Genomic DNA, 12,284 nt, shown 5'->3' with positions numbered 1-12,284 from the left:
AACGTCTCGATGACGTCATGGGCGGTGTCAAGTGGTTCGTACTTGACCGTCCGTCTCGTCTCGCCCTAGCGATTAGAATATCACCTGTCACACAGTTCCCGCTCGTTCCACCCTTGCGCGGCGAGCGGAACGGTGCCGCCCGCGCCAGTCCCGAATATTGACAATATGCTCCCCGTGAATTGCACTTATGCACGTCTCCTTCAATGATACGAAATGGTACAGTCACCTGCAATAATATGTTACACAACGAAGGCCGAAAAAATATCTGACACGATCTTATTTGTAGAGCCATAAGAGCGTGTCACATTTTTGCGCCTTCGAAGATTAATATATTATTGCAGGTGACTGTACCTAGTGTACCTACCTACTAAGGCATGTTTGTAGATATAGATATCTTTATTTGAATACCAGGTATATTATAAATAGGAACTTACATTTATACATGGACCCTGAAAAGGGTGCAACATAAAAATGTACCCACAACTTGGACAATAGATTGTATTTGATTTTTTAGTGTGAAAAAATATGTAAATGGATTTAAATGATTTCCTGCCATGTGTCGGCTCGTCGTCAAAGAAACCTTTTTCTTTCACACGGACAAAGAAAACTGCCAAGGCTGCCGAATTACATATAAATTAGGGCCATTTCAGTTCGCGGACGCAGGACGAGGCGACGACCCCGTTATAACCACTGCCTACTTTCCCTAACGAGTGCATTCAACCCTTGACGTCAAGACCTTGTTTACTTTGGGGTACCCTTGCTGATCGCTTACCATGTTGAGTGCTTTAGCACTTTATTAGAGTGGGACCTAGATTGATACTCTATTCATATTCACAAAATTGCATTCACTGAGGCGAAGTTGTTATACGAAACTGGCCACGTAGCCAAGATGCCAATCGCTTACGCTCCGTAGCGATCGAAATGCAACTGTCACTGTCGCACTAATATGGAAGAGTGATAGAGAGACATAAAGCTTTTCGTTGTCGAAGCGATAGCGATTGTAACCTTGGCTAGACCGGCTGATCTCCTAAAAAATTGTCACATCACGCATGCCTAACGAGTTGATGCTGATTACCAGACTAGAACTAAATCCATTTATAGTAAGGTGATGAGCTACCTACCCTCAAATTTCGTTTGAATTGGAAGGTAATAGAAACTTCTAGAAATCCCTACACGACTTCCATCTTATTAGTCTTCTCCATCTCACCACTGAAAATGCGAACAACGCTACCGGCGCAAAAACGGTCCTGATACGGCATTATCAAACAACGTCTGCACTTAAAGGCTCGCATTATGCGTAGTTGAACCATTAAAAGTTGGAGGAAGCCCGCACGGTCTCGGTGATAAGACGATAGCCGTGAGTGGTGACAAATTGCGCCTTATGCGGGCGCCGGGGTATGTCTACAGACTATTAAGTAAACCAAGTTATTAATGCCATTTTGTGTACCTACCTAATAGGTTGGTAGGTACTACTTTATCTCTTGTCTTTCGTTGTGTGGTGTTTTATAATAAAAAATGTTAACAAAAATTACTCAGAAGATAAGAAATCTATGTAGGTACCTAGCCCTAAAATTTTGTACCACAAGAATGGAATAAAAATACACTTGGCTATAAGTAAGTAGGATACCTATCCTACTATCCGGAAAAAACTGCAAGTTAGAGACAATCCAACCCACTCATTTTAAACAAAAATGCTTGCATTGTGATACATCCGTCTAATAGTGGAGGCTTCCGAGTCCATAGAATCACCCTTACACCCTCGTTCTTCAAAGCGGAAAAATATCGATCGTACGAACACCTGTTCGCGGTACAATGGGGGAGCGCACCTGCCCATACTACCACCACAATCCACCGCGCCGCCGGCCGCGCGAACGTGCGCTGACCGCCTCCACGTCACGTATCGATCCGCTGACCACCACGCACTGGCAGGTTATACCACCATTACCGCTGCCCAGCAAATCTGTTCTAAATTCAAAAGTTCTAACGGTTTGTTCTGATTTCAAAAACGTTGCGATGCGTCAGAAGTGATTTTTCCACCGGTATTTACGAAGTGCAACCAGTTCACGCGGTTTAATTTCCAAAAATAGTTTTTAATTTCAACGCAAGCACTTTAGAATCCAATTTTATTAAGACACATTAATGAATTTGGTGCCGCAGCAGTTGTTTTTGTATTTCCTAATATTACGCGCCGTCATAAAAGCTAACATTGAAAAGAATTACTTATTAATGTCGTCAATGATTCATCGACAATGACTCATCGGTTTTTGCTGTTCCAGTGATGTGAAGCGACCATGCACATAACCTCGGGTCTGTCGCCGGCGTCGGGCGAGATGCTGGACACTTCTGTCCTGCAACTGTACGGGGAGGCCGGGGACCAATGCGGCTACTTCTCCGTCGACCACTCCGTCCCCGAGTCCTCGCACACCGTGGAGATAGAATACGTTTACGAACAACCAGAAACCTACGCGCAAAATGTGGATTTAGAACCAGTAAAAGAAGAAGTACAAACAAAGAATGCGAGGAAACCGGAGAAAATAGTAGTTGATGATGAACAGGAAACAGATTTGACTAATCTGACATGGCTGCAGAATATTACGAATATCATGGCGATTCCACAGTTCCCAATACCGCCTGTGTCTCCGAGTCCTCCAATTAAGACACCTCAGACCACGAGACTACAGAAGTTTAACCAGACTATAGCAAAGTGTCAAAGAGATTTTATGGAAAACAGGGAGGAATATCAGAGCAATAGCGAGAAGAAACCGCCGTATTCGTACAGTACGCTCATTTGCATGGCCATGCGGTACAATGATGATAAGATGACGCTGTCTGCCATATACTCGTGGATAAAGGAGAATTTTAAATATTATAGGAATGCTGATCCCACTTGGCAGGTGAGTGAATTAACTTCAGAGACGAAAGCATGAATAGATCAAACAAGTTAAGAACAGGGGATGCATATTAAGAGCCGTTTGTCCGACCGACATCGACAGCCGAAAATGCGCTATAGCCTATAATAATTAATCTGCTTCTATCCTTACCTGTTAGTCGTACTTATTTCTAACTACTGAAAACTTAATTTAGCCTATATGTAGATGCATCTGCTCGGTTGACTTTAATATTACTCGGTTGATATTGGTGTAGGTACAATTATTAGGGTTCCGTACCCAAAGGGTAAAAACGGGACACTATTACTAAGACTCCGCTATCCGTCTGTCTATCCGTCGCCCGTCCATCTGTCTGTCTGTCACCAGGCTATATCACATGAACCGTGATAGCTATAGACAGTTGAGATTTTCACAGATGATGTATTTCTGTTGCCGCTATAACGAGGGGTAAACAACCACGTTGTTCCTTCGTTAAATAAATAACAATTATAGCATCAATCAACAAAAGTTTCGAAGTGTTTCTAAGTATTTGAGTCATAAGTACTATGTACATATCGTCGGGTGACAAGCAAAAGTCACTAAGTACTATCAAAAAATTAAAGTAACAATGCACTACACTTGTAACACGGTTTATTGTCCAATAATTTCAATGGTTTTAGTTTGTGACTTTTGCTTGTCACCCGACGATATATTCTTTTAATTAGCGAATTTTCTAGGCTCAAAGTTAGATAAGAAGTTGTGTAACTATCCCGGTGTTATCGGGCCGGGAGCCCCCTATTTAATAAACGTTAAATCGGCATGCGATTAGATTACGCATAATTGGTAATATCAAGGTAGGTATATGTCAGCCGCGGATTTTTTTCGAGTGGCTTACTGATGTGATATGGGATTCATTCCCAAATGATATTATTAATATGTTATAATTTATTGCGTTCATAATTTATGCCCAGTTCCAAACAAATGGCAATTGTAAATTATATAATACCCAGTATTTATGTTCAGTTCAGGTCATAAATTACCATTGTCCTTATTAGGGTTCGTCCACATATTACGTCACGGTCTAAATTTTGACAAAATCTAAATTTTGTGTGATGTAGTTAATGGATGACCCCTTATATAACTTAAGTAATGAGAATGTTAGACTTTCGGTCTTTTTATTTTATTACATATTTTTAAGCATTGTTTCTCTTACTTACAGAACTCAATAAGGCACAACCTGTCACTAAACAAAGTATTCGTCAAAGTCGCCCGTTCGAAACAGGAGCCCGGGAAAGGCGGCTTTTGGAAACTAGACCTGGGACACCTCAAGGGGACCCAGCGTATCTCCAACAGGTCACATAAGAAGAAGAAGGCGGACAGTATCAATACAGAAACAAATGAAGACCGGACAGCTGTCGCGAACATACCACAAGTAGTTCAAGGGATAGCGACCGATATGGGAAATGCTGTGAGCTTACATTTGCCTGAGTTTATTAGTCTACCGTTGCCTGAAATAACGTTGGACAGTCATGTCGGAGCGAATGTGATCGTGGAACCAGTGGCGCCTCCACCGTTGATACAGGAAGACGATTTGAGCTCTCTGCTCCTCAATCCGATGGATTGGAACGATTTGCAATTGGACATGCTGGACAACTATCTCGACTCTTGCTTCAAGTAAAGGTAAGGTAATACTGATGGGAAAACAAGGGTCTTTCGAGATTTCACTTAGTCTGCGCTCCATGGTGGTAATTACGCAAAACGGAGCTAAGAAATTACAAAGAAAACCAGCTCTCTTTTGGATGACAGATGGAACAACAGTATTATTTAAATTATGGTTATAGAATCAACGAAACCATTTCTTAAACAACGTTTTCGCGATTAACTACTATGATATATAGGTAGTAATAATAGGAAAAAAACAATTAATGTGATTTCTGTGGGATTTGATGTTTGTGCCTTCGAGTTGCTTATGTAGATCTTCAGTGTTAACTTGTCAAGTCGCGGAGGCTTTACCAGATGGGAGGTGAACCATCTTTTTAAGTTTCACTGAAATAGTTAGCCACCCATCGAAATAGGTGACCCACAGTTTTATAGTATGGCTGCCATCAGTTTTGACATTGACATATTAGCTCGCGTCTACGTAAATTACTTTCTATACATCTCGCTTGCTATGCGAGTACGAGCGAGATGCATAGAAAGTAAGTTACTTAGACGTTAGGGAATACGTCAAAGTTAAAACTGGTGGTAGTGGTAAAGGGTGTTGGTTTTTATGCTTTAACGAGGCAGTAAATGTGAATACATATGTCCCAATTTATACTAGTACTTTACATGGTATCGAAGTAGATTAAGGTCTTCTAGTCAGAGACAAAGAAATAAAGCGAAATAGTAGTAGATGTATAATCATAGGGTAGAGAGAGACGTTTGTATTTAGGCGATATAATGAGATATCATACTCTCTTCTGTTTTTTATTGTCCTTAAAATGTGTGTTAATGTAATAATTAAATTTTCTGTTAATGTAAAAAAGGTTGTTTACGCTTGTAAAAATGCAATAAAGCACAAAAAATAGTTTTACGCAAACTTTTAGAAATAGGTGTAACTTTTAAGCTCAAATGATGCATAATGCCGTCCAATAATAATAAAGTATAACAGTTATTTAATTGTGACTATTGCAATACAAAGTATTAGTATGCTCAAAGGTCTGTAACGAAACGCTCAGTATTTTCAAACATGGGTATAATATTTTCATTAATTATGTTACGAAACTAGGTTATGAATATACTTATTAGAACAACGTTTTAAACTTTTTGCTATACATGCCTCAATAATTTTGTAAACAAAATGAATAGGCACAGTTCTCTGAAGAACTAATATGTACAGTCAGCCAAGAAAGTGGTCTACCACTTTTCGACTCTCTCATCTGATTGATAGAGTCGTAAAGTGGTAGATCACTTTCTAGGCTGACCGTACCATGTCTGAGATTTGAACAATCGGCATTAAATTAACCATTATCAGACACAGATGCGAGTTATTTCAGGTGTTTAGGGTATAGATAGTCAACTGTTGAACACATCCGTGTAAAATTTTCGTAGGAACTTCCGTGTTAAACAGATTATAAAAAATATGATACCAACATTATATATCGGTAGGTACCAGTGTGCAAAGTGCATGGTGATTTTATCAATAAATCCATTTATAATTTCTCAATGCAATTTCGCAGCTCCACTGTACCCATACCTAGGTACCAACCAGAACCACTTAACAGCACAGCAAAACAGTAACTGGGTGCTTTTCTAGTACCTAAAAATTGGTTAGTTTTGGGATTCATTTTTTTTAGTATACAATTTTTCTTTGTATTTTACTTAATAACCATCTCAGTTTAGTAGTGGACAAGTAATATTATATCGGTATCATATTGTCAAATTGATTACGCGGCATTTTAATTAAGGCCAAAATTACTAGCACCAGCATCCTCAATTTTGGTACCTAATGCCTCGTTTATCTCACATTGCTCACTCGCTACGTCGTAGAGCCTACGGCGTAGAAGGAGTGGGATGCTACGGGTTTTATTGAGTAAACTCATTAAATCTGTTTACTACAGCCTCCGACTTCCTACGTCATCTATTCGTTATTATGATCCCCTTTCGGTACGCTTTAAGCCCTTAGGAAGAAGGGTTGCCAAGTGTCATACGTATTTAGTATCTTTAACCTGACAAACGGAAAAATCAAGAATAAAACAACTGTAGCCACCAATCGCTTATTTTGGTATTACCTATATTATAACAGTTTCTGTTAAAAATAAAGGTAGAATGTGAATTGCTATTTTCTGAAAATATAACAATTACTTACCTACCTTATTGTACTCTGAAAATTTAGTAGTGTTAAAGACAAAATAAATCTGGTTATGTTTACGTATTTTATAAATTACAGGCGGGGTCTTATTTTAAGAAATGTTTGTTCGCAAAATAGCCCATTTGTCAATCGTTTTATAAGAAGCTATGAGCATTCGTAGGTTTTGATTTTTGAGTTAAAAATTATGGCAATATTTGCGACAATTTACCGCTCAGTATTATGATGTACAATTTAAACTAGATATTAGATATAAGATGTAATAATTAGTATTAAAAAGGTAAAAGGTAATGTCTCTACACTTACTCTTAATTGGCCGTGAGTTCTCGAAAATGGAAATTACATAGTCCTCCTCATCGTTTTCGACGACGGCGGATGTTGCCTCCCTGTCACACTTACATCACGAATTTACAAGTGCGACAGAAAGGCAATACGTCGAACGCGGCTCGCCCGGTCCGGTCACATGTGGCTTATTGCGACATCGTTACCAATTCAGCTACGATTATCATATCATTAGCATGAATAACACATCGGCCATATTTAAGAGATAAGTGGAGGGAACGGGGTAATTACGCCTATCAGGAATCCGTCCAGTATTATAAGACGCAATATGCGTATATAGCTTGCTCAGCACTATGTATACAGTCTCACATATTAAATTTATTTACAAATGTATTTTAAAATAAGTATAAGCAGCAATATTTTAATTAGATTTTGTCTTCAATTTGCAATATGATTTTAGGATCTTAAGATAATAAAATGATAATATTTCAAAGAAAATTATGATTGTATGTTTATTTTATTTAGTAAGAGTTGTTGTGCTCAAATAAAATTTCAATTGATGTATATTGCTATTGTCGTGAATTCATGAAAGAAACACAGACAAAAGAAAAAAAGGTTCCAAAGGGATCTAAGAAAATTTAGGGCGAGCATCCACCAGAGATGAGACGAGTGAATCGAGTAATAAGAGCGCTAAGAGCACGTTTGGTTTTAGTACTTTTGGTGGATGATGTCCCTAATAAAATATGACACGTTATATTTCTTACATTTTTGGTTAAGATTTATTGTAGGTACACAAGACATCAAATGTGAAAAACCATTGACGTATAAGTAATATCGAATTAGGACGGGCCTTACGGGCACTAAAAATGGTACTAAATCAGCGGTGACACTCACGAATTCGAACCAATCGTGCAGTCTAACGCATTTAGTTGCGTTGCGACCAATCGCGCGCGTGAAGCGAACTCATCAACCAATTGCGTTGTAGCGGTGTCACACCGCTGTACCTACTTGCCCCATGCCCCATTCTTATTGCCTGTAAGGTCAGTCCTTACATATTATACGTCAATGTGAAAACCCTACTGCAGCACACGTTACAGATCTGATGTCCGTGGAAATTATGAACTATTTAGCGCCGACATATTATGCGCCGCAGTGGTGTAAGGTCACGTATGTACCTACGGACCTACGGTAATGCGGGGGGGGGGGGGGAAGAGTATTCTTTGTATATACGTGCGTGCCAAGAGTGCTGTAGTTGGTTTCCGCTTTAGGTAGCTGTCCGACCGGCGGCGTGTAATCGACTAATTCAGATATTTTGTGGCACGTGTAGGTAGACGTCCAGGATCCACGTGAATTGGTCGCTTTTGTGACAGAAAACAGTCAACAAAAGTCGCTCGTGCTAATAGCTGATCGGCGCAAGTTGGACAGCTGCCTTTGTAGTCTGGTTAAAAAAAATGGCGGCAAAATATAACATAGGAAATACAGCCACACACTACACAAGCCAGATTCTTTGTACACTTAATTTATGTACCTGCGAGATAGTCTAGGTACCAATACCAATGTGCAGTTAATTTTGTAGCTGTAATTAGATGCCAGTTTTTATTACATCTATTTTAAACATTGTAAATCAATAATAAAATATACCTACATATTTAACTTAGGTACCTACACCTTTCCGTCCATATGTGTGTTCTTGCACTTATAATGTAGATTTTTGTGCCTATACCTAGTTATTATGTATTACATACTTGAATGTAAGTTTTGCATGTTAATAGTTTAGTAAGAGATGAGTAAGGAATGACAGGATATTGTGAATTAGGTACTAAAGATTTGGTCTATTCAGTATTATGATTGCTACCTATTATTTAAGATAAAAAAAAAGTATTTACAAGATCGAAAACTTAGCTTGCTTGTGACTGCTCTTTATAAACAATGATTTCAAAAGTAGACATTTGCCTGTTCATATAATTCCGAGCGCGCATGTGCACTGAATATGTGCACAAATGAGATTCGCGCACCAACTAACTGGCTCACTTTGTAGTGCCCGTAAGGCCCGTCTTTACGATGTAATATTTAAGTCAATGTTTATAAATTATAAATCTCATGATAAATCTTTTAAAAAAGAAGGTAAAAACTTTTTATTTGAGAAATTCATACTCCACATTTATACTTTAAAAATAAGCTCTAAAACTTGTGGATTAATGGGCTTAAACCAACTTTATTTTAAATACCTACATATGTAACAAAATAGGTTTGTAGGTGCAGTTATATGCAAAAATATGTACTTTACAGATAGTAACAAAAATATCTTGACACAAGACTCTATTGCCATTGAAATAGATCATATTTTTGAGTAGATTGTTTTGCTGTTGGCTAATCTTGCATAACTGGATTAACTGGATAAAAAGCAGAATTTTATACGTAGAGATAATTTGTATCTAGTCATTGGGATATGAATAATTTGTTTTACTAAGTATGTGTTTTAGTATAGTAATAATTCTTAGATGTCTTAGTGAATTGTCAAACAATAAAAATATTTTATATAGCTGACATGGCATGTCATCAAGACCTGGCGCCCGTTTCTCAAAAGTTTGTAACTTGTAATACAAGTGGAAGTCCCTTTCTAACAAAAGCTGTCAAAAACTGACTTCCGCTTGTAAGTTACAAGCTTTTGAGAAACGGGCCTCTGGGGTCTGGGGGTTTCTCACAATTGGTCTCAAGTTTTTAACTGATGTTTCAGATAAATTGGCGATCACTGGTCTTAGATATTGTAATACTTTTGTAGTTGGATGTCTTACCTGAGATTTGAAATGGTTGTTTTGAAATTTTGGCTCAAAAGGTCATGTAATATCAAATATTTCATGTTAGAAGTGTCCTTAATACTTCAAAATAAAGTTTCAAAACGTATTTGCATTATTATTTACTATCACAGATTTGCATGTAAACAAATAGCATAGATATATTCATCAATTATATCACCTCTGTAACATAGATAATTGTTTTTACTTTTTATATTTTTATCAAAAAACAAGCTTGCCATCATAGCAATAGCAGCATTAATATTGCCACTGGGTAATGTTGGTAACACTGAACCATCTACCACATACAGCCTTCTTACACCATGCACTCTAAATGAAGTATCAATTACAGAATTCGAGCTAGAAAGACCCATGGAACATGTACCTACAGGGTGGTAGCTAGTCAAAGTTAAATGCCTTATATAACAATCCAAATAGTCATCAGAAAATAAAATATATGTCTCACACCCTGGGAAAGGTAAAGTATTGACAAATCCACCTATATCCTGAATTGCCTGTGTTTTTATAAACTGTAACACTTTCTTCACACCATTCTTCAAAACATTTAGATCGTCATTTTCCTCAAAATACTTTGGATCAATAAGCGGAGGTGTATTAGGATCTCTACTGTTAATGTAAACCTTGCCTTTGCTCTTTGGATGTAAAACTAAAGGTAAAATAGTTGCTGTATGTTTGTCAAATAACTTTGTAAAATAACTATCCCATACTTCATCCTTTAACCCTAATAATTTCATCAAATGACTGCCTCCGTCTGACGCTATTCCTACTGGCAAGACCATAAATTGCAAGTCAGATTCTTTTTCGCCTTTAGTTGACAAGAAACCTACAGCTTCACAACCAGGGGACGTAAAGGGCCCCTGGCCATTAATAAAGTACTCATAAACATTCATAAGGTTCATAACATTTAAAGCATTAACTCTTAAAGAATTATTGAATAAGAGTAAATCAAGACCTGTAGCTACATGCTCTTGTAAGTTTTCACCCACTGGCAATTCTTGTACTATTGGTATATCTAACAAGTTTAATAAACTTTTGGGTCCAATCCCAGATAATTGCAAGAGTTTGGGACTGTTATAAGTACCAGCTGAAACAATGACTCCTTTTCTGGCATAACATTCAATCTCTTTTCCAAACTTCAATACTTTCACACCATGAGCTACATTTTGTTTAATCAAAATTTTACTAACTAAAGCATTTGTGACTATATGTTTACTGTCTACATTATCAGACATGGCCCATCTCTTACCTTTGTATTGACTTAGTCTACTATTTGTAAATTTTCCATTATTTGTTTCATATCCTAATTCTATGGCAGCATTTATTACGGCATCAGCTAGTTCACTCTTGTATAACACATTGTCTATGTGAAGGAACTGTTTCTCAACATATTCAAACTGTTCCTTTATATACTCTTCACTGTGTTCCTGATGAAACCAATTGACATAATGTGACACGTTTCCCCTCACATGCACCATGTTGTTGAGCTTTGAAGAGCCTCCAACTATTTTTCCTTGAATGAGCTTGCATTTCTAAAAACATCCCAACATTATCAGGCAACAACTTTATCATATAAAATTAGTAGCACTAAAGCATAACGCTATAATGTTTTTTTCTTAACCTTGGAACTTAAAAATCTTTTATCATAACGTGATTTGAAATTCCATAAAATTTGGCAGTCCTACTTATTGTTAAAAAAAAAATTCTAAATAGTTCTTTATTTGTAATAATTACATACCCTATTTGTCATAGCCAGACAAGCATTATCTTGTGGCACTGTCTCATACTGCCAATCATATGGTGAGCCATGTATCAAAGGGCCCAACACCGGTATCTCAAACAGTAGGTTGCCTTGGCCTCCTGCCTCCAACACAATGAACGTGAAATTGGTTTCCGTGGCCAATCTGTGTGCTATCAAGGAACCGGCTGTGCCCGATCCAACTAAAATATATATAAAAAAACTGTAAATTTGCATAGGGTTATATTAAAGTATAACATATAATGTCAGCTTCAATATGAATGTTGATGGTATATAATTGACTGAATGATATTTTTTTATGAAATCTAGAGTCATCTTACCAATAATATAGTCGTATTCTTGATTAATTTTGTCATTATAGGAACCGAGCAAATTTCCATAATATACAATGAAAATAAACAGCGTAAATGAGTTAACGCACACACTGATTATCAAAAACAGGAAGTTATTCATTTTAGCTTGAATCTCATATGCTTAAAACTACTGAATCAATATTATAATATACTTTTATGTAATGTTTACAAACTTTCAAATACATTTTATAACCTTAACTTGAGCTGTCAAACTTGTCAATGTCAGGAGGTAAGTTGTCACTTTATAGCAGCGTTCATTTTATTACAGCTTGGAAAAAGAGTAGAAATTAATAAGTGGTAACACTGTAGTGTCGTCCTTTTCAAACCAATATATGGAAACGGGACGACACTACAGTGTTGCCA

The 12,284-nt window shown here is 37.3% G+C and overlaps 2 protein-coding genes across 4 annotated transcripts; one reads left to right on the top strand and one right to left on the bottom strand.

The window, feature by feature from the left end:
- The first annotated feature begins 1,688 nt into the window (after positions 1 to 1,688).
- LOC134667141 (forkhead box protein J1-A-like) lies at positions 1,689 to 9,900 on the top strand. Of its 3 annotated transcripts, none has more exons than XM_063524431.1 (3): positions 1,689 to 1,929; positions 2,277 to 2,894; positions 4,087 to 9,900. In XM_063524431.1, exons 2-3 carry the CDS (start codon positions 2,292 to 2,294, stop codon positions 4,543 to 4,545), a joined length of 1,062 nt encoding a protein of 353 aa, XP_063380501.1. In that variant the 5' UTR covers positions 1,689 to 1,929; positions 2,277 to 2,291; the 3' UTR covers positions 4,546 to 9,900. The 3 variants fall into 3 exon arrangements, with proteins under 3 accessions (XP_063380501.1, XP_063380502.1, XP_063380500.1); XM_063524432.1 differs by having other exon boundaries at positions 1,689 to 1,986; XM_063524430.1 differs by having other exon boundaries at positions 1,689 to 2,894.
- Positions 9,896 to 12,127, bottom strand: LOC134667140 (ecdysone oxidase-like). The gene is made up of 3 exons (XM_063524429.1): positions 11,889 to 12,127; positions 11,548 to 11,750; positions 9,896 to 11,341 (listed from the first exon to the last, which is right to left on the bottom strand). Exons 1-3 carry the CDS (start codon positions 12,019 to 12,021, stop codon positions 9,920 to 9,922), a joined length of 1,758 nt encoding a protein of 585 aa, XP_063380499.1. The 5' UTR covers positions 12,022 to 12,127; the 3' UTR covers positions 9,896 to 9,919.
- Positions 12,128 to 12,284: the final 157 nt, after the last annotated feature.

This window comes from Cydia fagiglandana, chromosome 9 (assembly GCF_963556715.1).
Source record: "Cydia fagiglandana chromosome 9, ilCydFagi1.1, whole genome shotgun sequence".
NCBI lineage: Eukaryota > Metazoa > Arthropoda > Insecta > Lepidoptera > Tortricidae > Cydia > Cydia fagiglandana.
Note: the sequence above shows the minus strand (reverse complement) of the source record. Positions and strands in the feature narration are given on the sequence as shown.

Excerpts from the sequence above, each read along its gene's own strand:
- LOC134667141 (XM_063524431.1), top strand. The coding sequence starts at position 2,292 with ATGCACATAACCTCGGGTCTGTCGCCGGCGTCGGGCGAGATGCTGGAC. Across the intron at positions 2,895-4,086 it reads ATGCTGATCCCACTTGGCAG|AACTCAATAAGGCACAACCT; the intron begins GTGAGTGAATTA and ends TCTTACTTACAG.
- LOC134667140 (XM_063524429.1), bottom strand. The coding sequence starts at position 12,021 with ATGAATAACTTCCTGTTTTTGATAATCAGTGTGTGCGTTAACTCATTT. Across the intron at positions 11,751-11,888 it reads AGAATACGACTATATTATTG|TTGGATCGGGCACAGCCGGT; the intron begins GTAAGATGACTC and ends TATATATTTTAG. Across the intron at positions 11,342-11,547 it reads GTCTGGCTATGACAAATAGG|AAATGCAAGCTCATTCAAGG; the intron begins GTATGTAATTAT and ends GGATGTTTTTAG.